The 26015-nt window shown below is 59.0% G+C and overlaps 1 protein-coding gene and 1 long non-coding RNA gene across 2 annotated transcripts in view; one reads left to right on the plus strand and one right to left on the minus strand.

Annotated features, from left to right (window-relative positions):
* Positions 1–24441, minus strand: KCP (kielin cysteine rich BMP regulator). Its single transcript, XM_059171808.1, is given in 43 exon segments — positions 1–400; positions 535–841; positions 1288–1452; positions 2147–2248; positions 2347–2458; positions 2540–2712; positions 3017–3159; positions 3251–3353; positions 3695–3783; positions 4296–4395; positions 4612–4691; positions 5789–5909; positions 6543–6625; positions 6872–7045; positions 7875–7968; positions 8057–8139; positions 8270–8360; positions 8629–8714; positions 9382–9558; positions 11272–11442; positions 11726–11914; positions 12008–12101; positions 12198–12280; positions 12418–12591; positions 13275–13368; positions 13446–13552; positions 13655–13807; positions 14032–14113; positions 14187–14272; positions 14600–14693; positions 14770–14849; positions 14993–15086; positions 17433–17515; positions 18371–18464; positions 18711–18793; positions 18933–19029; positions 19242–19309; positions 20787–20871; positions 21579–21655; positions 21745–21761; positions 21763–21908; positions 22456–22622; positions 24329–24441. Coding segments are annotated over 43 exon segments (5031 nt in total). The 5' UTR covers positions 24408–24441; the 3' UTR covers positions 1–149.
* The window catches only part of LOC131829740 (uncharacterized), a 4635-nt gene continuing 2715 nt past the window's right edge, over positions 24096–26015 (plus strand). Inside the window, exon 1 of the long non-coding RNA XR_009352973.1 lies at positions 24096–24360. This is a non-coding gene — a long non-coding RNA (uncharacterized LOC131829740). The remainder of the gene's footprint in view (positions 24361–26015) is intronic.

Consider the following 26015-nt stretch of genomic DNA (forward strand, 5'->3'; position numbering starts at 1 on the left):
TATGCCTTAGGAGAGCCCCAATTTTACTTCTTACTGAACACACTGAGGTCTTTGTGTGCCACAGGCCCAGGCTCCTGGGGCCTGGATGGGGCCCTCTGTCCATGGCTCTGGAGTCCTGGTATCATCCTGGCTCCGTGTGACCCCTAGGGCTACTGGCCAGGGCTAGGCAGAGGTCTGGGGGGCTGGTCGCCAGTGAGTTGGACAGGTGGGCAGGCCTCGGGTGAGATACAGTGGGCCTCGTGCTCCACCAGGCCTGCAGGGCACTGGCAGCCAGGAACGCAGGGCCTCACGCAGTGGGCCGCCAGCTCTCCCAGGGGAACGTGCTGGTTGAAGCAGGTACGGGGACAGGGCGGGCCACACTCATCGAACACGAAGCCACGGTCCAGGGGACAGCCCACCACTGCAGGTGGAATGGAAGGCAAGGTCATGGGGGACCCCTGGCAATGAGGCCCTCCTGCTACCTGCTAACCCCGTCCAGACCTGAGCCCCCTGTGCCACCCTCTTCCCCAACTCGCACTGGGCATCGCCCCTCACCACAGAGTGTGGGGCCCCTCCAGGCCGGCGTCACCCCTGCCTGGCGGCAGTGGCTGGCGTAGGCCTCCAGGGCGTCACAGAGGCAGGCATCGGCCAAAGAGCCGGGGCCACAGGCACATAGGTCATACACGCAGGCGGCGAAAAAGGGCTCCGGTGGCACAACAGCGTGGCAGCGACTGAATGGGGAGGACTTCAGCACCCCACACCGGGCGTTGGCCTCACGCCTGGCCCGGTAACCCGATGCCTTGCACGGATCCACCTCGCGGCCCTTGAAGCATGGCCGGCTAGGTCCCGGCCCTTCTGGGACCTAGGTGGGAAGAGTGACCGTGATGGGACAGCATCCACTGGCAGCTGACCTTTGTGTGCTACGTTCTTCAAAACACTTTCCACCAAATATTTTGGTTTAGCTTCAGAAACCTCCCTACAGGAACAGCAAAGGAAGTACTGGCAACTTTCTCCTTGTCCCCATTTTACAGAAGGACAAGCCAAGGCCCAGAGCAGGTAAGGGATTTATTCAATGTCACATAGCCGGCGAGTCCAAGGCAGGGCTTGCGGATTTAGGGGATGCCTCTTTCATCAGGCCGTCCTGCCCCCCACCCCTGCCCCAGCACCATGACAGGCCAGAAGCCCCCAAATCATCCTGCCAAACCCATCGGTGTGTCCCCCCCACCCCCGACTTCCCATGTAAGCCGGCTGCTCTAAGACTCCCACTCAGTGTGCCTCCCTCAGCCACCCAGCTCCTGTGCCGCTCACCTGCCAGCTATTCCCAAAGGCAGCCTCTGTAGGCAGGAGCAGCCCCTCAGGGCCCTGCAGGTCATCCTGGGCAAAGCCATTGAAGTTCCCACAGAGCCCGCACATCTGGCCCCGGTAGGAGCCCGGTACGCTCACCTCCACCTGAGACTGCCCGTCCCACAGCACCTGTGCAGCAAGCCTGGGATTGGGGAGTGGGGAAAGGTAGGGACCCCATCCTGGCCCCAGGCACTGTCAGCACCCTCCACACTGTAGGGGAGGAGAATGCGTGGAGAGAGGCTCCCCACGGAGCTGGGCCCCTGGTGAAATGCAAACCTGCTTCCAGAGGGTCACTTTCTCATGGGCATTAGGGCCTTACAGAGAACAAAGCACAATTCGAGTCCAGATCACAAGGGTAGACAAGCCTTCTTTTAGGAATTTACAAAGTGTACTTCTTGCCAAAGGCAGGGAGAAATTCACTCTCTGGCATGGGAGTTGGAAGGATCTCAGGAGCCACCTAGGAGACCTTAACTGACATCCTTCTAAAAATCTACATATATATATATATATATATATATATATATATATATATATATATATATATATATATTTTAACCAGTGAGAAAACAGGCCCAGAAGGGACCTAAGTGCCCCACTGTGTTGGTGGCTGAATCAAGATTAGAAACTAGGCTCAGATTTCCTTTCACTCTATCCAGGGTGTCTGATCATGATTCCTCTCCTCCCCTCAGAATCCAGCAGAACTTTCTCACCTTCCTGGCCTGATCTGGCCCTGGCCCTAGCTAGTATTCCCACTGCCTCTCCAGATAGAGAGGCCTGAACAGGCCGGGAGCTCCCACACCCTCACTGGCCCTGACAGCGGCACCTGGAGCCCCGGCTGGGCGTGCAGGATCACGGTGCGTCTCTGCAGCTCCACGTACAGCAGCGGCTCCTGCAGGAAGGGCAAGGCCACGGGGCGCCTGTCCACCTGGAGGAGGGAGGCAGGAGGAGGGGCGGCCTCGGGACTGACAAGTGGACGGCGTACGGCGCAGGACCGTCCTTCCCCGGGTCATCAGCTCTGCTCACCGTGACCACTCTACCCTGCAGCAGCCCCACGGTCACGTCTCCGAGCTGTACCGCCACCTCCTGGGTCCAGGCCACACCCCTCCGGCCCCGGTTGGCGTTGGTCACGTGCACGCTGTGGAGGGAGAGGCCCAGGTGCCGGGGTCAGCAGGGACAGGTGTAGGGAGTTAGGGAGGAGGCACGGGGGTCTGCGCACCTGAAGTCCCCTCCGCGGCAGTCCTTGGCCAGCACGTAGCTGCAGCTGCCCTGGAAGTGCAGCAGGCGGCCGTCGAAGGTGCGGTAATGAGGGTCTCCGAAGGCCATGCAAGAGGCGGGTCGAGGCAGGCAGCGGGGGCAGCAGCTGCCGGGACTCAGGGCGGGGGCCTCGTCCTGGCCTCAGCCCCAGATCCAGTCAGCAACATCGCCCTCCCCGCCATGCCCCACGCAGAGACTGCCCGGGACCGAGGCGCGCCCGGGAATCTCCAGGGACTCCCGCTCAGCTTCCGGACTCACCGTGAGCGGGCTCGGGGCGCCGCCTTGTGGCCACACCTGGGAACTGCACGGCCCCGGCTACTCCCGGCTCCGCCACGCGGCGGCCGCTCCCCAAACCCTGCCTCCTTCCTCCCGCCTGGTCTCACCCGGGTGTGGGTGCCACGTGCCCACTCACCCCACCGCCCTCGACCGCGGCACTCACAGGGCCACAGGAGAGCGGCGGGCAGCGTTGGCTCTGGCAGCGCACCGTGCCGGCCACGCAGGAGCAGGTGGTGCAAACGTCCACCGCCCAGCTCTCCCCGGAGGCCACCTCCCGGCCCTGGTGCGCGCACGACTGGGCGGAAGCTGAGGGGACAAGAAGCGGGGTAGGGTCAACTGCCCGTCCCTCGCATTGGGTCTCGCTCGTCCCCAACCCCGCCGTCGCTCTGGCTGTCACCTTGGCATCGCTCACAGCAGCGGCCGGCCTCTGGCACCTTCGCCCAGCCCTGCGGGCAGGAGAGGGCGGGGCACTCCTCCGGGTCGCACTCCACGTGGCCCCCCTGAGGAGAAGTCATTGCACTAAAGACCTCCTGCAGGACCTGGGGGCCCTGGGCCTCACACTTCTGGAGGCCCTCTGGGTCACAGTCTGAGGCAGCCACCCCTTCTCTCTGCCCCTGCCCCAAAAGAACACCCAGGTCATGTTCAAGTGGGGGATGAAATCAAACCTTAGTTCCTTGCCCCAGCACACGCCAGCCGCTGCCCGCCCTCGCTCAGAGGGGCCGCCTTTTTCTAATTACCTCAAAGACCCCATATTCACTGGTCCAGTGTCCTGAGACTCCTCTGTCCATCCATCCCTAAGGCCCTCTGCCCCACCCCTGCCCACCTGGTGATCCCCGCTCACGTGGCAGGTGCACGTAATGCACGGGTTGCTGGGGTCCTGCCAGCTCTCTCCATCGGCCACTCTCCGGCCCTCGGCCTCCACCACACACTCTGAGAAGGAAGAAGTGAGGACGCGGGAGCACTGTCCTTCCAGCTACATCCTCCTCTCTGGAGCCCACCCAGAAGGCCCACAGCAGGGGAGTGCCACACCCCTCCACGGGCACCCTGATGCTGCTGATTTCCTCAACCAGTGTCCAGATGACCTACTAGATGGTAGGCCCTACCCCAGGGCTCAGGAAGCAGAAAGGGCCCCGGAAGCCCAAAGAGCCAGAGACTGGAACCTTCCCATGGGCCAGCTGCCAGCTCACTGCAAACCCTGGTCAGTGGGCCCGGGGTCCCTCAGCCCACCGACAAGTCTCAAGTGAGGCCTCGAGAATCCAGACTTCATTCCCTGCTTTTCTTGGCTTTCTGCACCCCCATGAGTAACCCTTTATTTCTCCAAAAGAATGAAGCCTGCGTTTGGAGTATAGACCCTAGGTTGCCCATGTAAGCCTTTGGATGCCTCCCTGCCTGGCTACCCCCTGGGTTCAGGCTCAGAGATGCAAGTCAAGGCTGGCACTTACCTCGGCACATGGGGCAGCAGCTCCCAGGGGGGGTATGGCGCTCTGACAGGGGACAGCTGAGCTCGGGACAGGCCCGGTGAACGCAGAGCCATGTCAGGTCCTGTGGAAGGGCGTGTGACCACCACCGGCAGAGATCAGCAGGGAGGGAGCATGGTGTCATTGGGAGCAGGCCTAGGCCAGGTATGATGTCCCAGACAAGTGGGTGGATGTTGGGATGAGTGGGGAGCCTGGAGCTGCTGCAGGGCAGGGGGGCGCTGCCACAGCTTACAGAGGAGGAAGAGAGAGCTTTGGGAGTCTCCGAGGCAGAAGGGCTCACCTGGCACTGGCAGGTGTAGCAAGCGTCAGGCGGGGCCAACTCAGAGCCCAGCAGGCTTTCTGTGCAGTTACTCAGCGCCTCTGTGAAGACAAGAACTCCGTGTTGGGGGGAGAAGGGGGCAGCAGGGGGCAAAAGCCCACCTACCCACTGTGTCCCCAGACATCTTAGGCCTAGGGCATAGTTCTATCCCCAGCACCCTGAGTCTAAGAGAAGTCCTCTTTCTTCTGGGGTCAGCAAAAAAAAAGTTTAGACTTTTTAAAAAGAACATTAACTAGAGTGGAGCGCCTGGAAGTGGACAGGGCGTGGTTTCCTTAGCCCGAGGTCCCTAAGGACCATCAGGATGCCTCCCCGGCTCCCTCTGCTACTTCCTTTTATGTCTCCTGGCGAAAATGGCACAAGGAAGCCCAGAGAGCCAGGTAGGTACTCCAGGTTCTAATCCTGGCTTCAGCATTAGATTCAGCATTTTACAGATGAGAAAACCTCTGTTTTCTCATCTGTAAAAGGGAACAACAATACCTCTCACTGGGCAACCGAGAATTAAATGGGATACTGTTTATTCAAAGCACCATGTACAGTGTCTAGCATAATAATGTCAGTCCTCTTCTCCTTCCCTGAAGCACATCCTAGCAAGTGTTGGTAAGAACAACTCCCCACCTCTGTAGCCCCTCTGGTCTCCAGTTGGTGCTCTCAAGAAGCCAGAGGAAGGGGGCACCTGGGTGGCTCAGTGGGCTAAGCCTCTGCCTCCGGCTCAGGTCACGATCTCAGGGTCCTAGGATCGAGTCCCGCATCGGGCTCTCTGCTTAGCAGGGAGCCTGCTTCCGTCTCTCTCTCTCCCTCTCTCTCTGCCTGCCTCTCTGCCTACTTGTGATCTCTCTCTCTGTCAAATTAATTAATTAATTAATTAAAAAAAAAAAAAAAAAAGAAGCCAGAGGAGGGCAAGTCTCACCCCACAGCGCCACTTGCTGGGCAAGAGGCCCCATAAACTGTGTGTGGCTTCAGTCAAGGATCCCCAGTTCTCCCTGGGGGCTGCCTGGCCAGTGCATGGGCTTCCGTAAGTCCATCAGACTCAAGAAAGGGTGAAGGCTGGGGCTGCCGAGGAGAGCAGACTGGTTCTTCCAGTGTCACTCTGGGGGTGGCCGTCCTACCCTCTTTTTTACCCCCATATCCAGGGACTCACGGGCACAGGTGGGGCAGCAGTGCTGGGGCCCAGGGGGCAGGAGCTGGCTGGTGGGACAGCCCACCAGGCTGGGACACTGCCGTCGATGACACTGAATGCTGGGGGGTCCCTCAGGCTGCAGCTACAAAAATGAGTGAGCAAATGGGGTGGGTCCCAGGCCCTGGCAGCCGAGACGCACCCTTTTCCCTCTGGACTCCAGGCTCTTCCATCTGCCTGCTGCACCTCCCCCTGGATACGTCTTGGGCGATTAAACTCCCGTCTGCAGAGACTGACCGTCTCCCCAGGTTGCTTCTCACCCTGAGCCCTAACCCAGAGGTGATGTCCCCTTCTCTTGCCAGTTACTCAGGCCTGACCCTTGATGTGACCACGGATCCTCCCGTACTTTCATGCTATTCTCCCCCCTCCCTGCCAGGTCTCCAGACATGGGATGTCATATGTCTGCTCACCATTACTTTCACATGGAATTCTCTAACATCCCCCCACAACCGCTTCCCAGGTGTCTCCCCCTACCTCCCATACACACCCACACTACCCTCCAGCCAGGAGGGCCTTCCCACTGCCCCCAGCCCCACATCCCCACATCCCCACTCAGTGCTGCCCCACCCACACTTCCTGGCCCCGCTTAGCTCTTCACTTCACCCCAAGTCCTGCCTCTCCTCCTGGCCACAGAGGCACAATCCTCTCTCTGACCCTCATAGTGTTTGTGCCCCCCAGGGTCCAGGCTTCCCCACCCCTCAGCGTTGCCGTCACCCACCTCACAGATGCACACTTCACAGGGGTCTGCCCCAGGCTGGAAGCTCTCCCCTGGTTCATACTTGCGGCCCTTATGCTCACAGTCTGGGGCGGGGCGGGGGGGCGGGGAGGGTAGGAGCAGAACAAGACCAGGGAGCCTTTAGGTTGGCAGGAACACCAGGGGGTGGGGTTCTCTCTCCCTGCAGTGACCCCCAGCTCCAGGGACTGGAGAGTGTGCAAGAATGGGGGCCACTTCTAGAACAGCCCGGCTCTGCTGCCCAGCCCCGGAGGGAGATGCGGACCAGGTGCTGCCTCCTTGCCTCCCCCACGCTGGCCCCAGGTTCCCAGTACCAGAGCATCGAGGGCAGCAGTCATTGAGCCCTTGGTGGGGCCGGGCGCAGGAGCTGACACACTGGAGGCGGGCACAGGTCACGACGCCATCATGACACATGCAGGAGGAGCAGGGGCTCTGCGGGTCCACCCAGCTACTGCCTTCAGGGTGCTCCTCCCCACCAGCCAGGCAGCCTGTGTCCCAGGTGGGCATGGGTGAGCTCTGAGTTCTGGTTCTGCCAGTATGCCCTTGTCCCCCCAACCCTGGGTGCTCGGCAGGGCATGTGGCTGCCAGGAGCGGGACCTTCAGGGAGGAGGTGAGAAGGTGGCCTGGGACAGAGCTCTTGTGCATGGTGGCGGGGAAGGACCCTGGCTGAGGGCCAGAACCTGGGTTCTTAATCCCATTCCATGTCTGCCTGCTTTCTAGACCAAGGGTTACAATGAATAGTAGACCAGTACCAGCAATGGCAGTTGGCATGCAGTAGGTGTGTAATAAGTGCATGCAGAAAGAATGAAAGGCTCCATCACTAAGCATGTGCCCCAGGTTAACAATATGGAACCAGATGGCTCAGACGCAAATCCTGACTACCACTTACTTACTAGCTGCATGACTACAGACAAGTTATGTTTACCTCTCTGTACCTCAGTTTTCTCATCTGTAAAATGGGAATCATAACAGTACCTATCTGATAGTGTGTGGGTTAAATGAGATATGTGTCGAGTGCTGAGCTCAGATGGGATGTGCTCAGCAAATGTGAATAGTCGTTATGATGATGATGACCAGAGTGTGGTGAGGAAGGGGGCAGTTTTGAGGGGTAATGGTCTTGGCGGGCCAGGGGCAGGGAGAGGTAGGAAGAACTGAAGACCGGCAAGGAGGAGCGCTCCAGAGCCAGGGCGTGAGAGGGCCAGGTGGTGTGGACAGGGAGGGGGTGGCCAGGGGAGAGCTAAGAGAGGAAGGTGGGGTGGATACAGGGCATGGGGCCAGGGGCGAAACAAAGGGACAGCCCCATGGGGCCAGGCATACCTCTGCATCGAGGGCAGCAGCTGCCCGGCTCCGTGACCTGGAGCGGGCAGGACAGAGGAGGGCACGGCAGCCGCGCGCAGCTGACCTGGCCGGCCTGCAGGAGACGCCCTCTAGGCCAGGTGCCCCAGAGGCACTGTGGCCCTGTCCCCGCCCTACCCCACTCTGCCCCCTCCCTACCATACCTGACACCGACACCACTCACAGCTGCCTGGGGGCCCCCCGAACTCTTCCCCGTCCTGGTGCTCCTGGCCCTGGGAGAAGCAGCCTGTGGAAAACACATTTCCTGGGTGAGGGGCTGTGCCAGCTCGCCCTGTCCAACCACAGGCCTGGCGGACAGAGGCAGGGGGGAGGGGAGGGGAATGAGCAGGGAGCAGGGCATGTGGAAAGCAGCTCACTGTGGCAAACTGGGCAGAAGCAGGGTCCTGGAGAGGGATGGGGGCAGAGAGCTGGAGGACAGGGCTTCTTCTGGCACTGCACGGAACCTTCCTGAAGGAGAGAGGTCACACTGCTGCTTCTTGACTCCATGTCGTCACCACCTCCAAACAGGCTACACATTGCCCCAGGGTAGGGTGTCCCTACTGAGCCTGCCAGGCTCCAGCCCCCCTCCCTTGGCCCGGGAGACCCGAATCCAATCCTCTTCCACCAGATGGTACCCCTGGGAGACAGTGGGGTGGGTGGGCTGAAACAAGGTCTTCCTGGCCAGAGAGGAGGACTAAGCGATGAAAGGTTACAGGTTTCCAATAGGCCACCTCACCTGGCAGGTGCAGAGGGAACAGCCGGGGTCAAGCGGGTCAGGAAGGGTCTCTCCAGGGGCTGCAGTGACTCCATGATAGAGACATCCTGGCAGGGCAGGAAGCGCAGCCAAAGAGTGGCCATCAGCCCAGTCCCCCATGGCCTTGCGTGGCTGGGCCCGGGGACCTCTGCCTTGGCTGGGGGAGACGGCAAGTGCGGCCTGCCATGGCCCATGAGGGGACGGTGGGAGGACAGCCCCTGGCTAGCTGCAAGTGGGGACCCCCGCAGGTGTGAAGGGGGAGAGGACTGGAGCTGGGGTCAAAGATGGTGGGCAAGCTGCCGTCTGTGGGGTCCGCGGGAAGACGAGGTGAGGAACAGGCACTCCTGGAAATGAAGGCTAGAGGTGGGCCGGGCTCAGTCAGGATCGTGGCCAAAAGAAGCCAGGAGGGAAGGAAGCTGCCTCTCAGGACTGCTGACTCAAGGGCCTGGGAGCCATCGAATGGGTCCGAGTCTAGTAATGTGCCATTTTAGGAAGGCAGTGAGACAGTTTAAGAGCAGGAAGTTCTGGAAGCACGAGGCCCAGTTATTTGATGAGCACAACCGTGAGTCTTAGGGAATAGCAGGGACAGACAGGAGGGCACAGGCGTGGTTTGAGGAGAGCACAGCATGTGGGTTTGCCTTGTGGCTCTCTCAGGACAGGGGTGATGGTGGCAAGGCCTGGTGACGGGGCCCCTGGGAGCCCCAGAAGGGGCAGGGAGGGCAGGTGCTGTCCTACCCTGGCAGGTCGGGCAGCAATGTCCAGCCGGAGTGAGTGGGTGGCTGCAGCCCAGGGGCTCGCAGGGCCGGCGGCCACATGTCACGAAGCCTCCGAGGCAAGTACACAGATTGCAGGGCTCTCGGGGATCTGGGAACTCCTGGCTGCTCAGGTAGGTCTCCCCCAGATACTCACAGCCTTCAAGAGAGGATGGCGAGGGGGAGGGCAGAGGGCAGAAAGGGTAAGAGGTGAGCAGTGGTCCAGTTCCCTGCTTGGGCCTGAGCTGGGGTGAGGGGAGGGCTCGAGCCAGGCAGGGGAAGGGGGGCAGAGGGGTCTGGGGTGGAGGAACTGGTCCAAGGGCAGACTTCCTCCCGTTCAGCCTGCCGTCTAGTCTATCGGGAAAGACCCACACAGAATCTGTCCCCAGAGAGAAACACTCAGCAGGCCCCTGCCCAGCCAGAAGGCACCAACGTCCGTCCCCAAGCCGAGGAGAGCTGGAGAGAGCCCAAGATGGCTCAGGAGATGTGGTGCCAGCCCTCTGATTAATCAGGGACGGGGAGGGTGTCCCAGAGCGGTGGCAGCCTGACCCACGCAGCTCTCCGACTCTTGCTGACCACCTTTTTTTAAAAAGAAGGGGCTCTTCAGGTCATAATGTATCAGTGTTGGCTCGTAAAATGCCCCCCTCCAGTGGGGGCATGTGGGAGGCTGTGCAGGTACGGGGACAGGGGGACATGGGAAACCTCTGTACCCTTCTCTCACTTTTGCTGTGAACCTAAAATTGCTGTAAAGAAAAAAATAGACTTAACAGGAAAAAAAAAAAAAAAAGAAAAGAAAAAAGAAAAAGAGGCGTGTCTGAGTCTCAAAGCCTTGGCAGGCAAGTGTCAGACTCAAATTTAATGTTTTATTTTTAACTGCATTAATATTTATGGTCACCTTCATTCCTGGCAAATCGAATTCATTTACAGTATGCTATAAAGACTCCTTTATAAAAAGATTTAAATTTAAAAGTTGATTTGAAAAAAGTTCTTTGGGGTGCCTGGGTGGCTCAGTTGTTTAAGCGTTTGTCTTTGCCTCAGGTCATGATCCTGGAATCCCTGGATCGAGCCCCGCAACGGGGGTGGGGGGTGGGGGGGTGGGGGGGTGGGGGGATGGGGGTTGGGGGTTTGGGGGGGTGTGGGGGGGTCCCTGCTCAGCAGGGAGTTTGCTTCTCCTCCTTCTGCTCCTCCCTCCGACTACTGTTCTTGCTCTCAAATAAATAAAATTAAAAAAAAAAAAAAAGAAAAATAGTTACCTGAATAAAATTACAGGTGGTAGAGTGTCTGTAACAACACTGCTAAGATAGTACAAGGGTGACCAAAGACTGGGGAACTGGGTTTTGTTCAACCCTCTCTTGTTTACAGGAACTAAAGATAGAGTTACACTTAAAAATGGTTAAGGTAGGGGCACCTGGGTGGCTCAGTGGGTTAAAGCCTCTGCCTTTGGCTCAGGTCATGATCCCGGGGTCCTGGGATTGAGCCCCACATCGGGCTCTCTGCTCAGCAGGGAGCCTGCTTCCTCCTCTCTCTCTCTGCCTGCCTCTCTGCCTACTTGTGACCTCTGTCTGTCAAATAAATAAATAAAATCTAAAAAAAAATATGGTTAAGGTAGTGAATTTTACGTTATATGTATCTTACAAAAATGCACATTTTTAAAATGCATTTTTAATAAAAAAAAAAAAAAAAAGAGGTCCGAAGAGGTTATGTAACTTGTCCAGGGTCACACAGCCAAATGGCAGCAGTGGTAGGAGCAACTCCAGGTTTTAGTCCAGGGTTCATTATTATGTGATAGATGTTGTGGATGCACGGTGGGCAGTAAAGGTGATGCTGACCCCGCCCTCCCAGCCCCTCATACCCATAGTCCCCTGCCCCTCACCTTCACAGACAGGGCAGCAGTCACCCCTGGCAGGAAAGGGGCACTGAGCAGGGGCACAGGCCCTGGGTTCGCAGCGGACGCTGCCCTCCCAGCAGAGGCAGACGTGGCACGCAGCGCTGGGTGAGGGGAAGCGCTCCCCGCTGGCAAACTCCTTCCCCTGGTACAGGCAGCCTAGGGGGGGCAGGCGAGGAGGGCAGGAGCGGGAGGCTGTCTGCCAGGCCCACAGCCTCCCAGGCCCTGCGGACCGGGCACTGTCTCCCCAATTCTTAGTGGGAACCAGGAGGTGGGAGGGCTGGGCTTGGAAGGAGGAGAATTGGGACCGCCCAGCGTCAGGGGCTGGAGAGAGGGTGCTGCGGACTAGAGGGCGCAAGAGAGGGTCTGGGGCAGAGTGGGAAGGAGCAGGGGGCGCGTGGGGGGGGAGGTGGTGGCACTGGGGGCGCCGCTGGGGCGTTACCATCGCAGGAGGGGCAGCAGGGTCCCTGGCGTGGGTGGGCGCAGGGCGCAGGTGGGCAGGGCAGCCGCTGGCAGGACACGGAGCCGTAGAGGCAGAGGCAGCGGCGGCAGGGGTCTTCGGGCAGGGAGAAGTGCTCCAGGTGGCGGGCAGGGACCCCGCCCCCCGGCCGCGGGCAGCCTGAGGAGGCGGCTGAGCAAGAGAAGAGCGTGTCAGGGGTCCAGGGGGAGGCTGCGGAGCCTCCCCGCTCTCTGCCGGGCAGATCTGCCCAAGGGCCACGCCTACCGGGGCACTGGGGGCAGCACTCGTCGGGCAGCAGGACCGGCTCTGGACAGGGCAGCGGAGGGCAGTGGCGGGCGAGGCACTGCACGCTGCCGCCCTGCAACAGGGGGGCCACGGCACAGGGCTGCTTAGCGGTGGCGGGCAGAGGAGATCCCCCTCCTTGGGACGCCTCCTCCCACGGGGACAGACTCACCAGACAGCGACACTGCCGGCAGGGGTCAGAGGGGTGGGGGAAGTCGGCTCCATTGGGGTACTCTTTCCCACCAAAGGCACAGCCTGGGGGAAGGGGCAGCTATAGTAACGGGAGGGGCCCTGATCCTCCCCGGGTATGCCCCTAAAAGCCCACAGATGGGACCAAGCCATCCCAGGAGACCACCCCCCACCCCCCCCTTTCCCTATCCCCTCCACCTCACCGTTGCAGTTGCTCTGGCAGCAGGAACCAGGCAGTGGGTGGGCACAGGGGGCAGGGGGGCAGGCCCGAGGCTGGCAACGGGCATGGCCTTCCCGACACTGGCACTCTTGGCAGGGGTCTCGGGGATGGGAGAAGCTCTCTCCGTCCACAAATACTTGTTCCTCCAGGATGCAGTCTGAGCATGGGGGCAGGGGAAGGGGCACAGTAGAGGCTGACAGTTCTAGAGCTGCGCTGGCAGCCCTTGGAGTCCAGAGCCACTGAGGCAAGGCCAAGAGGAAGCCCCAAGAGAGTGGAGGAGGGGTCCATGTAGGCGGGTGTGGGTATCTCTCTGAGCACACCCTATGTGTGCGTGGGCACACGTGTGTGTGTGTGTGTGTGTGTGCATGTGTGTGTGTGTGTGTATGTGTGTGTATTTGAGCCCATTTACCTGCCTCTGAGAGGGAAGAGCCGGGGAGCTCATGCTTGCAAGTGTGTGTGTTTGTGAGACGCACCCTGGCACAGACCCTCCACCGGGGCAGATCCGGGGAACGTGGCACGCCAGCACCCAAACTCCACATGCCAGACCCAAATGTTTGTGGCATGAACCTGCTTTATACAGAAAGATATGCAAATATACCTGACTGGTTGCGGGGGATAGGAAGAGGGCATACATAATGGGAGGGACGGGTCCTGGAGTAGCACAAAGGGAGAAACAAATCTCTACTCTCCCTCCCGCCCATACTCTGTGAGTTCCAGAGAGTTCCAAGCTGTGTCCGGCTGGAAACAATTCCAAAGGTGGTTGCTTTCTAAGGTATCTGGTGAGCCCAGGGGGTCACGGGAGAGCTGGGTCTAGGGCCCCCAGGTGCAAGAAGCACATACCTGGGCACCTGGGACAGCACTGGCCGGGTCCACTCTGGGGCCTGGCACAAGTTGTGGGAGGGCAGTCAACCAAGGAGCACCTCACAGTCCCCTCCTGGGAGCAGGGGAGAGGGCAATGGGGGTGGGCCCCAGGAGGGGCTCAGCAGGGCAGCGGCGAACCCGGGGAGCTACCTCGCAGTGGCAGGTGTGGCAAGGACTATCTGCGTCTGTGAAGTTTTGCCCATTGGCATATACTTGGCCATGGTAGGTGCAGCTCTCACAGCTGGGGCAGCAAGAACCTGGGTGGGACAGACAGATCAGAGCCCAGCAAACTGGGGGTGGGGGGAGCTGGACAAAGCAGAGGGTGGGGGAAGAAAGCCAGACTGGTGTGGAGCACTCACCAGGGGGCTGGGTAGGGTGCTGGCAGGGGGCTGGGGAGCAGAGCACAGCCCCACACATGGGCACGCCATCATGACAGGAGCAGGCCGTGCAGGGCTGACCATCAGGCTCCCACTGGACCCCCTCGGCAAACTCCTCTCCATCAAGCACACAGGCTACAGCAGAGTGGGGAGGGGGGCTGTCACCGGGGCAACTGGGATACCTCCAGCCATCCCTGACCCTCCCAGACCACAGGAACCTGGCTTTGCCCTCCCCATGGTAGTCTCTGAGCACACACCGGAATGGGAAATGGCCCCGGCAATCCCCCCCTACCATCTGCGGCGGCTGGAAGCAGCCCTCCTTAGAAGCTTTTCCTCCCTCGCCCCTTCCCCACACATACCTGGGCAGAGTTGGGGGCCAGAGGCAGGCAGTGCACAGGGGGCAACCGGGCACTCCTGCTCCTCACAGGAGACCTCGCCGGCCTAGGAGGGACGCTGGCTGAGGGTCCCCAAGGGCTGACTCAGATCTGGGGTGGGAGAGGGCTGGACTGGCTACCTGGCAGGAGCAGCGGAAACAGCGCCCACTCTCTTGGAGTCTAAAGGTCTCCTCACTCTGATACTGGTGTCCCTGGTACTCACAGCCTGGACAGGAGGACAGGAGGATGGGGGGTAGGGACAGAGCAGGAGGCTTACGGTGAAGCCACACACCACCTGGAGGCGTCCACCGCCCACCCTGATGCGCCAGGCTCCCCCACCTCCAGGATATCAGGCCCCACCCCGGGGCCCAGTTTGCCATGAGAAGGCGAGGTGAGAACGTGCCCCTCACCTGGGGTGACAGGAGCTTAGGCTTTTCAAGGATTTCTCCTGTACTGTAGTCCAAAGGGCTTCCTATAGGTTTGAACCCCTGTGCCCGGGCATCCCTGGGGCCAGTGCTTGCCTCCCTCCAGGTGACTCAAGCCCCCAGCTCACCGTCACACACTGGGCAGCACTGCCCAGGGATCCTGCCTGGGTGTCTGCAGGGCACAGGAGGGCAGGGCAGAGGCTCGCACTGGATGCTCCCGTTCTGCCAATAGGGCCTGGTCAGCGTCCGAGAGGCAGGCCCGGGAGCCAGGCCCTCCCTGCCAGGCAGCCACACTCACAGCGCAACGGCAGTGCGAGCAGGGGTCTCCAGAGCCCACTGGCTCTCCGCGGCGGTACTCCCGCCCATTTAGGAAACAGCCTGTTGGGGAAGACGGTGCCTCAGACCCTTCTCAGGATCGCTGTTCTCCCCGCTGCCCGTCCTGGCTGGCCTTTGTGGGAGACCGCACTGGGCCATCCGTGAGCTTTCTGCACCCCTGCACCAGGCGCCACTCACCGACTCACCATCGCACAGTGGGCAGCAGGTGCCTGGCAGGGGCCGCGCAGGGTACGGGCACAGGCTGGCACACTCTCGCTGGCGGCACTGAATGTGGCCCTCCTGGGAGGGGGCAATGGGGGGGGCAGGGGAAGGTGCCGTTAGAGCTCCGTCAGGGGGCAGGAACAGCAATCAAGTCCCTGCGATCCACTTACTAAGCACTGTTATGGGTTGAACTGTGTCCCCCCAAATTCATATGTGGAAGTCCTAACCCCTGGGACATCAGAATGTGGCCTATTTGGAAACAGGGTCATTGCAGATGTGATTAGTTAAGATGAGGTCATACTGGAGTGGGGTGGTCGCTCCAGGAACTATGTCTTTGTAAAAAGAGGAAATTTGAACACACACATGTGCGTGCACACAAACACACACACACAAGGAGAGCAACCCAGGAAACCAATACAGATGTATAACCCATCACGTTACTGAAGCGTTCTGTGACTCAGTTTACCCATCTGAAAAAAGACAGTAATAGTTCTGTCCTCGGGTACCTGGGTGGCTCAGTTAAGTGTCTGCCTTCCGTTCAGGTCATGATGCCAGGGTCCTGAGATTGAGTTCTGCATCCGGCTCCCGGCTCAGCAGGGAATCTGCCCCTCCCCCCTGCTCTCTCTCACGCATGTGCTCTCTCTCTTTCTCGCTCAAATAAACAAATAAAATCCTTAAAAAAACAACAGTCCTGTGCTCACAGCCTGTTATGGGAATGAAATGAGATGCCCAGCCTGGTGTGACACCCACCTCTGGGAGCTGGCAATCAACCACAGCTGTCGCTACTCCACCACAGCCCCTCCCAGACAGATCCCACCCCTTGAGCTCACACCTGCACTAGGGCTCCATACTGCCAGTCCCTTAAGTGGACAGCCAGTCACTCTTCTCACAGATGTTGGGGAGAGTGGTCCATGTGAGCAGGGAGGGGGAGCACATGGTTACAGAGGGGGGGGCATCCCATAGGCTGGGGGGCTTATGAACAGCGGAAATTTGGTTCTCATAGTTCCGGAGGCTGGGAAGTCCAAGAGCAAGTGCCAGAAGGGTCTGGTAAGGACCTGCTTCCAGGTTCCTAGACACCTGTCTTTTCACGGTGTCTTCATGTGGCTGAAGAGAGGAGGAGCTAACTCTCTGGGGTCCCTTCTATATGGACACTAATCCCATTCATGAAGGTGCCACCCTCAGGACCTAAATACCTCCTAAAGGCCCCACCTCCTAATACCATTAGGATTCAATATAGGAATTTGGGGGGTGGGGACACAAACATTCAGTCTCTATCACCTGGAGTGTCTTTCCTCATTTCTCCCTGCTTCAATTCTACTCACCCTTTAAAGACCTAAACCCACCCCTTCCATGATTTTCTAGATCTGTGCTGTCCAATAGAAGCATAATACAAGTCACAAGTCCCTTTAAATTCTCTAGTAGTTGGGGCACCTGGATGGCTCAGTAGGTTAAGCCTCTGCCCTTGGCTCAGGTCATGATCTCAGGGTCCGGGGATGGAGGCCCCCATTGGACTCTCTGCTCAGCGGAGAGCCTGCTTCCCCCCTTTCTCTGCCTGTCTCTCTACCTACTTGTGATTGATCTCTCTCTCTCTCTCTCTCTCTCTCTGTCAAATAAATAAATAAGGGTGGCACCTTATTTGACAGAGATCACAGGCAGAGAGGCAGGCAGAGAGAGAGAAGGGGAAGCAGGCTCCCTGCTGAGCAGAGAGCCTGATGCGGGGCTCGATCCCAAGACCCTGAGATCATGACCTGAGCCAAAGGCAGAGGCTTAACCCACTGAACCACCCCGGCACCCCAATAAATAAAATCTTTAAAAAAATTTCTCTGGTGGTCAAATTTCAAAAAGTAGAAAGAAATGGGAAAAAAGGGGGGGGAAAGGGAAAAAAATAAAAATAAAAAACAAAAATAGAAGCAGATAAAATGACTTTTTAAGATATTCCATTCAATTCAATCTATCCAACAGCTATTTCAAGATACAATCAACATAGAGTATTAATGATATATTTTATATTCCTTTCTTTCACACTAAGTCTTTAAAATCCCATGTGTATTTTATGCTCCAGCCCAAGTCAGATTGAATGGCCCCATTTCCAGGGCTCAGTGGCCACACGCATTAGGTCACAGACTGGACAGCCCAGTTCTCGATGTCTCTAGGAAATCTCCCTAGAACTGTTGCTGCCTTTCCTATCCTGCCCTGTCTCACTCCTGGAGCTTGCAAGTTCTTTGAGTTACTTCACAAATCCATGCTGAAAACTGCCGTGCTCAGATCTTGGGACACAGACAGGCACAGCCCTGTCCCCCCGCCCCAAGTGCCCAGCATCAGGTCTTCTCCAACTCTGTCCCCTCCCAGTGCCTATGGGATGTGCTCAGTGAAATGAAAGAATGAACATGGTGGACCTGGGTGTGGAGTAGCAGCAGGGCTTACCAGGCACTGGCAGATCCGGCAGGGGTCCCCAGGGGCAGTCCACTCTTGGCCGTGCTCCCAGTGAGAGCCACCTTCTGTGCAGCCTGGGGTGGGGGTGAAGATGGGCAGAAAGGAAGCCCGGTGGGAGCCAGCCTAGCTGCCGGCTCAGCCTGTCCCTGCCCCCTGGGGGCTCTCTCCTGAGCCCAAACCAGACTATGTCATGCCTTGGCCTAGACTCTTGGGTGCTCCCAAAGCCCAGACAGGGTAAGACCCAAGCTCCTTAGCCTGCCCTTCCAGGCCTCCCAGGACCCAGTGTGGCCACGCCCACCTCCCCCTGCTCTGGCTTGGGCGGCCCTCAGCTCTCACCACAGGCTTTGGCCATTGGTGCGTGCTTGCAGCTTCCCGCCTAACACACCTGCCTCACACTGTCTGTCCCACGCCTCTGTCCTCTCTTCCTGGAATGCCCTCTGGCTTATTCTGCCTGTCACCTAGCTAACTGCTCTCCATCCTCAGGGTTCACCCAGAACACGCTGTCTCCAGGATACTCTCCTTCCTGTGTCCAGGCTGGACTGGGTCTCCTTCCTCTGAGTTTCCGCAGTGCCTGGCACCTGCTTCTCAGCCTGCCTTTGCCATAGTACTGTTGTGCGACTCGGCGTCCCCCTCTAGGGGTCCGCCCGGATGGCCCGCCTGTGTCTTCTGTGCACAGAGTGGGTAATGGTGGTCAACATTTATCAGGGTACAGAATGTCATCATCCACAGCTCACAAATGGGGAACTGAGGCACAGAGTAGCTCCCTGAGAGGCACGCAGCCATGACGTGGCAAGGGCAGAATGCGAGCCCAAGCACCTCATCTCTGGAGCCAGTTTGACGGGGCATTGCTCCCCGACTGAGCAAACCCCCCAGGTCCGGGCCAGCAGAATGGGCTCCGGAGTGGAAGAAATGGCGTGGCAGCCTCTTACCTTGGCAGGTTGGGCAGCAGTGCCCGGGCCTGGGAACCGGCTCAGGGCAGGGGTTGGGCGGACACCTCAGGGGTATGCAGCGAACCAGGCCGCTCTGTAACGCACCGAGAGCTGTGAGAAGCAGCCAGGCCTGGGGCTGGCTCCCAGAGAGGGCGGGGTGGGCAGGAGTCTGACACCCTTAGGGGATGGGCCGCAGGGCCAGGAGGGAGGGGAACCTCACCGGCAGCAGGTCTTGGAAGGTTCGTGAGGGGATGAAAGAGCAGCAGGTGTGGCCCAGGGTAGGGGCAGGAGGTGAATAAGGAGGAGCAGGGCCTGGACCAAGTTGGGGGCGGGCACTCACCAGGCAGGAGCATTGGAGACAAGGGTTGGAGCTTGACAAGAAGTTGGCCCCCTCTTCGTAGGAGTGGCCCTCATATTCACAGCCTGGGGAGGGTTGCCAGGATGACAGGTCAGCAGACAGCAGGGCAAAGGGACATCACCCAAGGCAGGGCATGACCCCGAACAGGTACTGGACCGACAGGGGGTCTGGGGGATGGAGTGCTGGGGCGGGGCAGGACGTCACCTGGCCGGCAGACAGGGCAGCACTCCCCAGGAGGGGTGTAGCTCTCCAGGCAGTTGAGCTCCGAGCACGAGGGTCCCTGGCACCGCACGGTCCCAGCCTGCAAGGCGGATACTGAGCCCTCCCTCCCTCTCCACTGCCCAAGCTGAGTTACTCTGCTGGCCTAGTGTGCCCAGCAGGCTGCAGCCTCAATTTCTGGGGCAGGGGGATGGCATCAGCTCTGTCCTGCCCCCAGGCTGGGTTTGGCACTGCCAGGGCGGGGTACGCTGAGCATCAGGGATGTGCATCGGGGCTGGGCTCTGATTCCCTTACCTGGCAGGTGCAGATGACACAGGGCTCTGGGTGCCACGTTTCCCCAGCCCTGTGGCCTCCAGGGCAGCCTGCAAAACCGGGGCCAGGCCCCCACATGAGAGACCCATAGTACTGGAGCCAAAGCACGCACAAGGGTACCGAGTCCAAGGGCACCATTCAGGTGAGAACCTGAATTCCCACCACTTCCCAGCAGATGGCAGTCAAGTGTCCTATGTAAACGTTACCAGTAGATTTCCATTATTTTACCATAGAAGCATTAAGGAAAGAGTGCTTTTTTACAAAATTTCACCAATGATATACAAGCCAGCAGTGGCCTCGAGGCACCACGTATCCTGAGAGTTCTGTGTGTGCGTGCGTGCGCACATGTCCCTTTTCTCTGAGCTCCACCAGCTCCCCAGACCACTCCCCAGCCCAGGCCACGACTCCCAGGCTCCACTTCCAGACCCCACTGGTGTCCTGAGCCCCTGACCTGCCCTTCACACTCCCAGCTGATATTCTGCTACATAAAATACGGGATGCTCAGCTGAATCAAATTCCATATAGACAATCTATACTTTTTTAGTGTAAGTATTTCCAAACAGTGCATGAGACGTACTTAACACTAAAAAAAGTATATGCTGTTTAAATTCAAGCTTAACAAAGCATCCCGTATTCTCTTTGCTAAATCTGACAGCCCCGTCCCTGACTGTGAGCTAGTAGCATCCCGGGACAGAGTTACTGTCCCCCGACCCCCGCTTCTCTTCACGTCCCTGGCACCACTGCCTTCTTAGCTTCCCATTATTCCATGGGACCTCACCAGTCACCAGCTCCTGCCCCTTCTTTAGAAACAGCGCCCCCTCTGCAGCCACGGTCATCCCTGGCCTCCTGGCTCTATGCCTAGATGACTACCGTACTAGCCCACTAACTGGTCTCTTGCATCTAGCCCAAACAGATGAATATTCCTACAGTACTCCTTTGAAGAAGCCCCATTCTGGCTCTGCAGCCTTCTATGGCTCCCCATTGACACAGAAGAAAGTCCAAACTGCAAGGCTTACAGCAGGCTGTTTCCACGGGGCCTTTCCAGCCTGATTTACTGCAACACATCTCTCCTCACCCTGTTCTTGTGCCGAAAGGGCCACAGATAACTGTCTCCTGCTGGTGAAATCTCACATTCTCTTGAAGATGTGGCTCAGGTGACCCGCCATGACACAGTCTTGAGTGGCTCCCCCTGCCTTCCTGCCATCTGCTCTGGCAGATACCCACACGCTTCCCTCCTGCAGTTCTTTTAATCTGGTCATTGGATCTTAAATCTTGTGTTACATTAACTTTCAGTTTATCTTCTCAATTCGGTCAGAAGCCCTCTGAGGGCAGGAAAAAAATCAGACAGAGGCTCTGGCTCTGCCCCAGGCCAGAGCATGCATTTGCTGGCTGTGCTTCCCTTCTGAATTCCCCGGACTGCCAGAGTGAGTGGGCAGGTGCCCTCTGGGCACGTGGTGGGTGGCACACCATGGCCCTGGGGGCCAGAATGAGTGCAGGAGGTGGGGCCAGGGCTGGAGGGAGGCTGACCTGGCTCACAGTCCGGACAGCACGCTCCTGGCTCTGGGCAGGGTCCCCTTGGGCACGGCTTCTGGGCACAGGTTATGGCTCCTTCCTGTGAGGAAGCCAACAGGGGGGCCGCACGGGCCTCAGAACCCTGAGGACCCAGCTTCCGGAACCCAAAACTCACCCTGGACCACGATACAGTGGAGGAACAAGAGGCCAAAGCAGCTCAAGGTACGTGGGCTACCCTTGGGCTGAGGTCAGAAAAGAGACATCCTACCCCCACACCCATCTTCTCCTGCTACTCCTGAGCCCCAGAAACCATCTCTTCCAGGTGCCACAAGTTCCCAGAACGGAGAGATCATAGGAAGGAACCTGAGAGCTTCCTAAATGGAGAAGTGAGGAAGGAAAGGCTGGAAGAAGGTAGATGTGGATGGAGACGAGGAGGGTTGATGAGGGGGACAGATAGATGAGCAGGGTTAGGGAGGGTCCACAGGTGAGGGGGCGATGTAGGAAGACAAGCAGCTCCAGCCCCTCCACCCTCCATGCCACGCCCTCTGAGTGCTATCATTTGGGCCCCAATCAGAGGGGCTGGGGGACCCCCACCATGTACCTGGGGGAAGTTGAGCCCCAGAAAATAGAGCTAGTTGGAATCATCTGGAGCCACTAGTGGCGAGGCTTTGGGGGAGGGGTGGGCAGACAGCACTGCTCACCTTGTGCACCAGTCTATATAGTCAGAGGTAGCTTACACGAGGCAGATGAGGGGGACAGGTCTGGGACACCCATACCTGGATACCCACGTGGGTCCTGGGAACTCACCAGGCAGTGGCAGGTGGTGCAGGTGTCTGGGGAGAAGGTCTCGCCATTGCGATAGGCCTGGCCATTGTGGCTGCAGCCTGGGGAGGAGATGGTGCCATCACTCAGGCGCTCAGGGCCATCCCCAGGCGCCCAGGGGGGCCTGGCGGGGAGACAGGACAGCACTCACCACGGCAATGGGGCAGCCCCCTCCCGGCAGACACAGGCTGTGCAGGGCTCAGGCTCCCAGCGAGCACCGTCAGGCCAGGCCTGCCCCAGTCCCCAGCACTGAGCAGAAGCCGGATGGCATTCACAAGACTCCAGCTGCCTCACCCTGGCCTCCAGCTCCTTGTTCTGGGGGAAAGAGGCGGAGGGGAAAGCAGGAGGTGCTGGCTCAGCTCTGCACCATCTGACATGCCCCGCAGATTTGTGGCTCGTGGAGCCAGACCAGGGGGAGAAGGAAATCTGACGCTTCCAGGGCAGAGGCGAGTGGGTCCCCTCCAGACAGGCTTAACCACGGTTCTCAAGATCTGGAGTCTGGACAGGTTCGGGGGGTGGGCTCCCCAGACCTCTCCTTTGGACAGAAGTGGACCCAATCCCTCCCCTCAACAATTGAAGACCTTTACCCATCCAAAATCTTTTCTGATTATATATAATATGTGCAGTACGTGCTCCATCTAAATTGATGAATCAGTACTCTGGGGGTTCTTCCTTTGTAGGAAAGAGTTAAGTATTAAGAACTGTTCCTATAAGAACTTCTCCACGTGCATTTAAAACCAAACTCTATTTTACTGTTCCCACCCCCACCCCCCCCCGCGCGCCCCAAGGCGCAACCCTTCTTTCCTTTAAGGCCCACCGCCTTGCCCTAGCCCGCACATACCCGCCCCGCCTCCCTGGCTACCTGCTCTCTGAGTGCTACCATTTGGGCCTCCAGCCTTCCCAGCCGTTCCTCCAGGGGGCGCCCCTGCTCCTGGGGAGCCCCAGCAGGGGCTGAGGGGTGGGCTGGCTCCTGCTGCCCGGAGTCGTGGATGTCCGCAAGCTGAGGGGGCTCCCTGAGGATGACCCCACCTGAAGGGGACAAGAATCCAAGGTGGGCCTGTAGGTGAGGAGCTGCCAAGGCTTCCTGGGTCCTGTTTTCCAAACCCTGCAGGGGCGGGGGTGGGGCAGCCTGAACCCCAACCCGTCCGCCTGCCCACTCACCTTCCAGAGAAGGAGCCTGTGCACAGGGAGGGGCGGCTGTTCCCTCTGCTCCACACCCCTGAGTTTGGGCCTGGAGTTGGACAGCCATTTCCACCCCACTTGAATCCCTCCCCAGCAGTCAAGAAAGTAAAAACTGTGGGGGGGGGGTATAAACTGAGTCCACAGACATCGCATAGACCAGATGCCTCCTCCGGGCTGGGGTGGGCAGTGGACGGTCTGGAGGAGGAAGGAGAGGGGAGGGTCTTCCCCACAGAGGTAGCAATTATGAGGCCAGGTCTGGGGTAGCTAAAGGGGTTTCTAGTAGACACTAGTCCTGTGAGGCAGGGGACTGTGTCACCCATTTCCCACCCCCACTCTCCCAAGGGAGGATTGGAGAGCCTCATTTGAACCCTAAATTGTCTTCTTTCTTCCAAACCTGCTTTGGCCCGAGTTCCTTGGCTTGGTTCCTGCCATGCCCACGGGCTCTGATATCTGGGGCTCAGTTTTCCTCTTTGGTGTCCCCCCAGCCCATCGACCTTTGGTCTCATCCAGTTGTCCCCAGCCCACTCCCCACTCTTCTCTCCTCTTTCTGCACTCAGGAGGCTGAAGTCAGAGCCCTCCTCCCTGCCCCCACCTGCTGGTCTCTGGCACCACTTCTCTATGTCGCACATCTGAAGGTCCCACCGCCAACTCCAAATGTGAGCTTTTGCAAACGCCACTCATTCTTTTCAGGCTGGCCTGCTACTCCCCACATCCAGGTGCTAACACCCCAACAAATGCCAGCCCTTAAGCCTCTTGTGCACATTCCCATCCCCTCTCTAGCGGGGGATCTTGTCACCTGGACCTCTGTAGGGCTCCTGTAGGTGGCGCTCTTCCCCGCCCTCCGCAGGGCCCCTGAGGATGAGGGCTCAGCATCTTAAACCCTCCGTCCCTGCTTGACACCCCCACGCCCACGGTCCCTCCTCTTAGGCCACGCCTCCAGGTCTACTTCAGCAGGCACAATAAGGGAGTCAGAGAGAGGGTGGGGGTCCTTTGGGACCCTCAGGGAAGATAGGGCCAGTCCTTTGCCTGGGAGAGACCAGCAGAAAGCGCTCCGGCTCGTTTCACAGAGTCTGATTGCTCCCCGTGGAACTGTCCTCGGCTCCCCTCTCCCCAGCCGGCTGCCAAGTGCTTGCACTGACCCCTCAATTCCTGCCTGCACCCCCCACCCTCCAGGAGAAGGCCAGACACAAATTCCAAGTCAGCTCCCATGGCGGGCCTCCTTCCCCGCCCCCCTTCTCAAGACAAATAATTAACTTCAGACTCCCGGATTCCAGGACAGCCTCTCCCCCACTGCTGCCTGCAGAAATGCCTCCCGAGGCAGTGCAGGAAGCCCCCTGTCTGTTTCCTGGGCCCCGGGCCTCAGCCTCCGTGCGCGCCTCCACGCGGGCTCCTCCACCGATGGGGAGGACCGAGACTGGCCCCGGAGGCGCTCGCACCCCGCGGCGGGGGTCGGGAGAGGCAGCCTGGCCCCAGCTCCTTCCCTCGGGCTGCGCTGAGTGAGAAACGGGGTCCCTGGACCGCCCCCGCCCCGAGGCTTCGGCGCCCGGACTTACCTCCTCCGGTCACCGAGACCTGGGCCAGGCTGGTGAGCTGCAGGACGAGGGGCAGCAGGGCGGCCCTGGGCCCCGCCATGCTCGCTCTGCCTCGCTGTCTGTGGTCGCGGCTCAGCAGTCGCCGGGGGAGGCGGGGTGGGGACACACCAGGCCGCCTCCCACCCAGTCTTTGTTCAGGGAGGGCTTCTGGAGTCTGTCATCCTGCCTGCCGGCGTCTGCCTCCCTGATAGACTCTTAGAGCCCTGGACCCCAGCTCTGCCCTGACCCCAGCCCCGTGCCAGAGGGGCAGCGGCTAGAGAGCCTCCTGAGCCCGGCAGGAAGCTGGGACCATCTCCCACATATGGTCCCTCGTGGGGACTTTGACAGTAACCACAAATTTATCACTCTGAGACCCTAGGACAGCTGGTTTTCCTGCTCCCCCACGCTCGTGGGGTCACTCCATGTGCCCTAGGGTTCCCAGTTCAGCTTCTTCCTTGCTTACAGGAGAAAAGGATGGGGCTGGGTTTAAAACCCTATTTAGCCGACTCCCCGTGTCCTCAGGCAGACCTCAAACTGTGCTTCAGTTTGTTTGCAAACTGGGGATTCTGATACCTACTTTATAGACTGGCGATGAGAGTATACAGATAGGGCAGTGGTTGGCACACACTAAGGGCTCAGTAAATAACAAATTGTACCCAAGGGGCTGCTCCAGGTTCCTGAGATCAAGGTCTCCGCTTTCTTCCTCCTTTGTCCACCTATGCATTTCCTTCCTGGACTCCAGTCACCACCCCAGCCATACCCGCAACCCCAGGCTTGGCCCCAAATGCTAAGGCCTCCCTTTGCTGGCTGGTCTCTGCCCATTTTCCAGTTCCCAAACTCAGACCTCGGGGCGGAGGTGCCGGGACTGGGAGCGGGGCTGGGAGCGGGGCTGGGCCCTGGGCTCAGCAGGCAGAGGGGGCCAAAGGGAGGAAGTGAGGAAAGCTGGCCACGAACTCCTCAGTGCAGCTGGGAAGCAGGGGGAGGTGGGGATGGCCTCGGAGCTCACAGCAAAGGGACATTGAGGGCGGAGCCATGAATCCTGCCAAAGCAGTCTCCTTACCCACTGTAAAGGCCAGCAAGTCAGAAGGCACCCTTCCCCCAAGCCCAGGCAGGGGCTAAAGTTCCCCCTCCCCTCCCAGCCCACTCTCCATGCACCTTAAGAGAGGGCAGCATCTCTCCCAGGAGTAGGGATCCCTAAAAAGGCCTGAGCAGTTGGCAGCAGGGGGAGGAGCGACCGTGAGCCCCTGCTGAGAGGGGCCTCTGCAGGCCTGGAGCTAGGCTCATGGGGGCAGAGGAAAGCGAGGGCCAGCAGGCCAGAGAAGAAACCAGGAAGTCCCACCAGGGTTAAAGGAAATGGTGCCTGCTATAAGACAGGTCCCCTGGGATACTGGGTGGAGCAGAGGCTAAGAGCATGTGCCGGTGAGAGCTGCCAGACTTTTTCCTGGTGACCTCAGGCAAGTCATTTAACTTCCAGTGGCTCATTCTTCTTAGCCATGACTTGTTGCTCTAAGGGCACCCCCTACCTAGGAAGTGTTTTGTGAAGCGCAAGTGAATCAGTGGCTAGAAAGAGCACATTCTTTATCTGTAATAGAAGGTAGAGAAGCTTCTGGAAAACTCTAAGGCCACAAGGAAAGGGTATTTGAAGAGGCATCTGAGTTCTACCATGACT

The sequence above is a fragment of the Mustela lutreola genome, chromosome 4 (genome assembly GCF_030435805.1).
Source record: "Mustela lutreola isolate mMusLut2 chromosome 4, mMusLut2.pri, whole genome shotgun sequence".
Lineage (NCBI taxonomy): Eukaryota > Metazoa > Chordata > Mammalia > Carnivora > Mustelidae > Mustela > Mustela lutreola.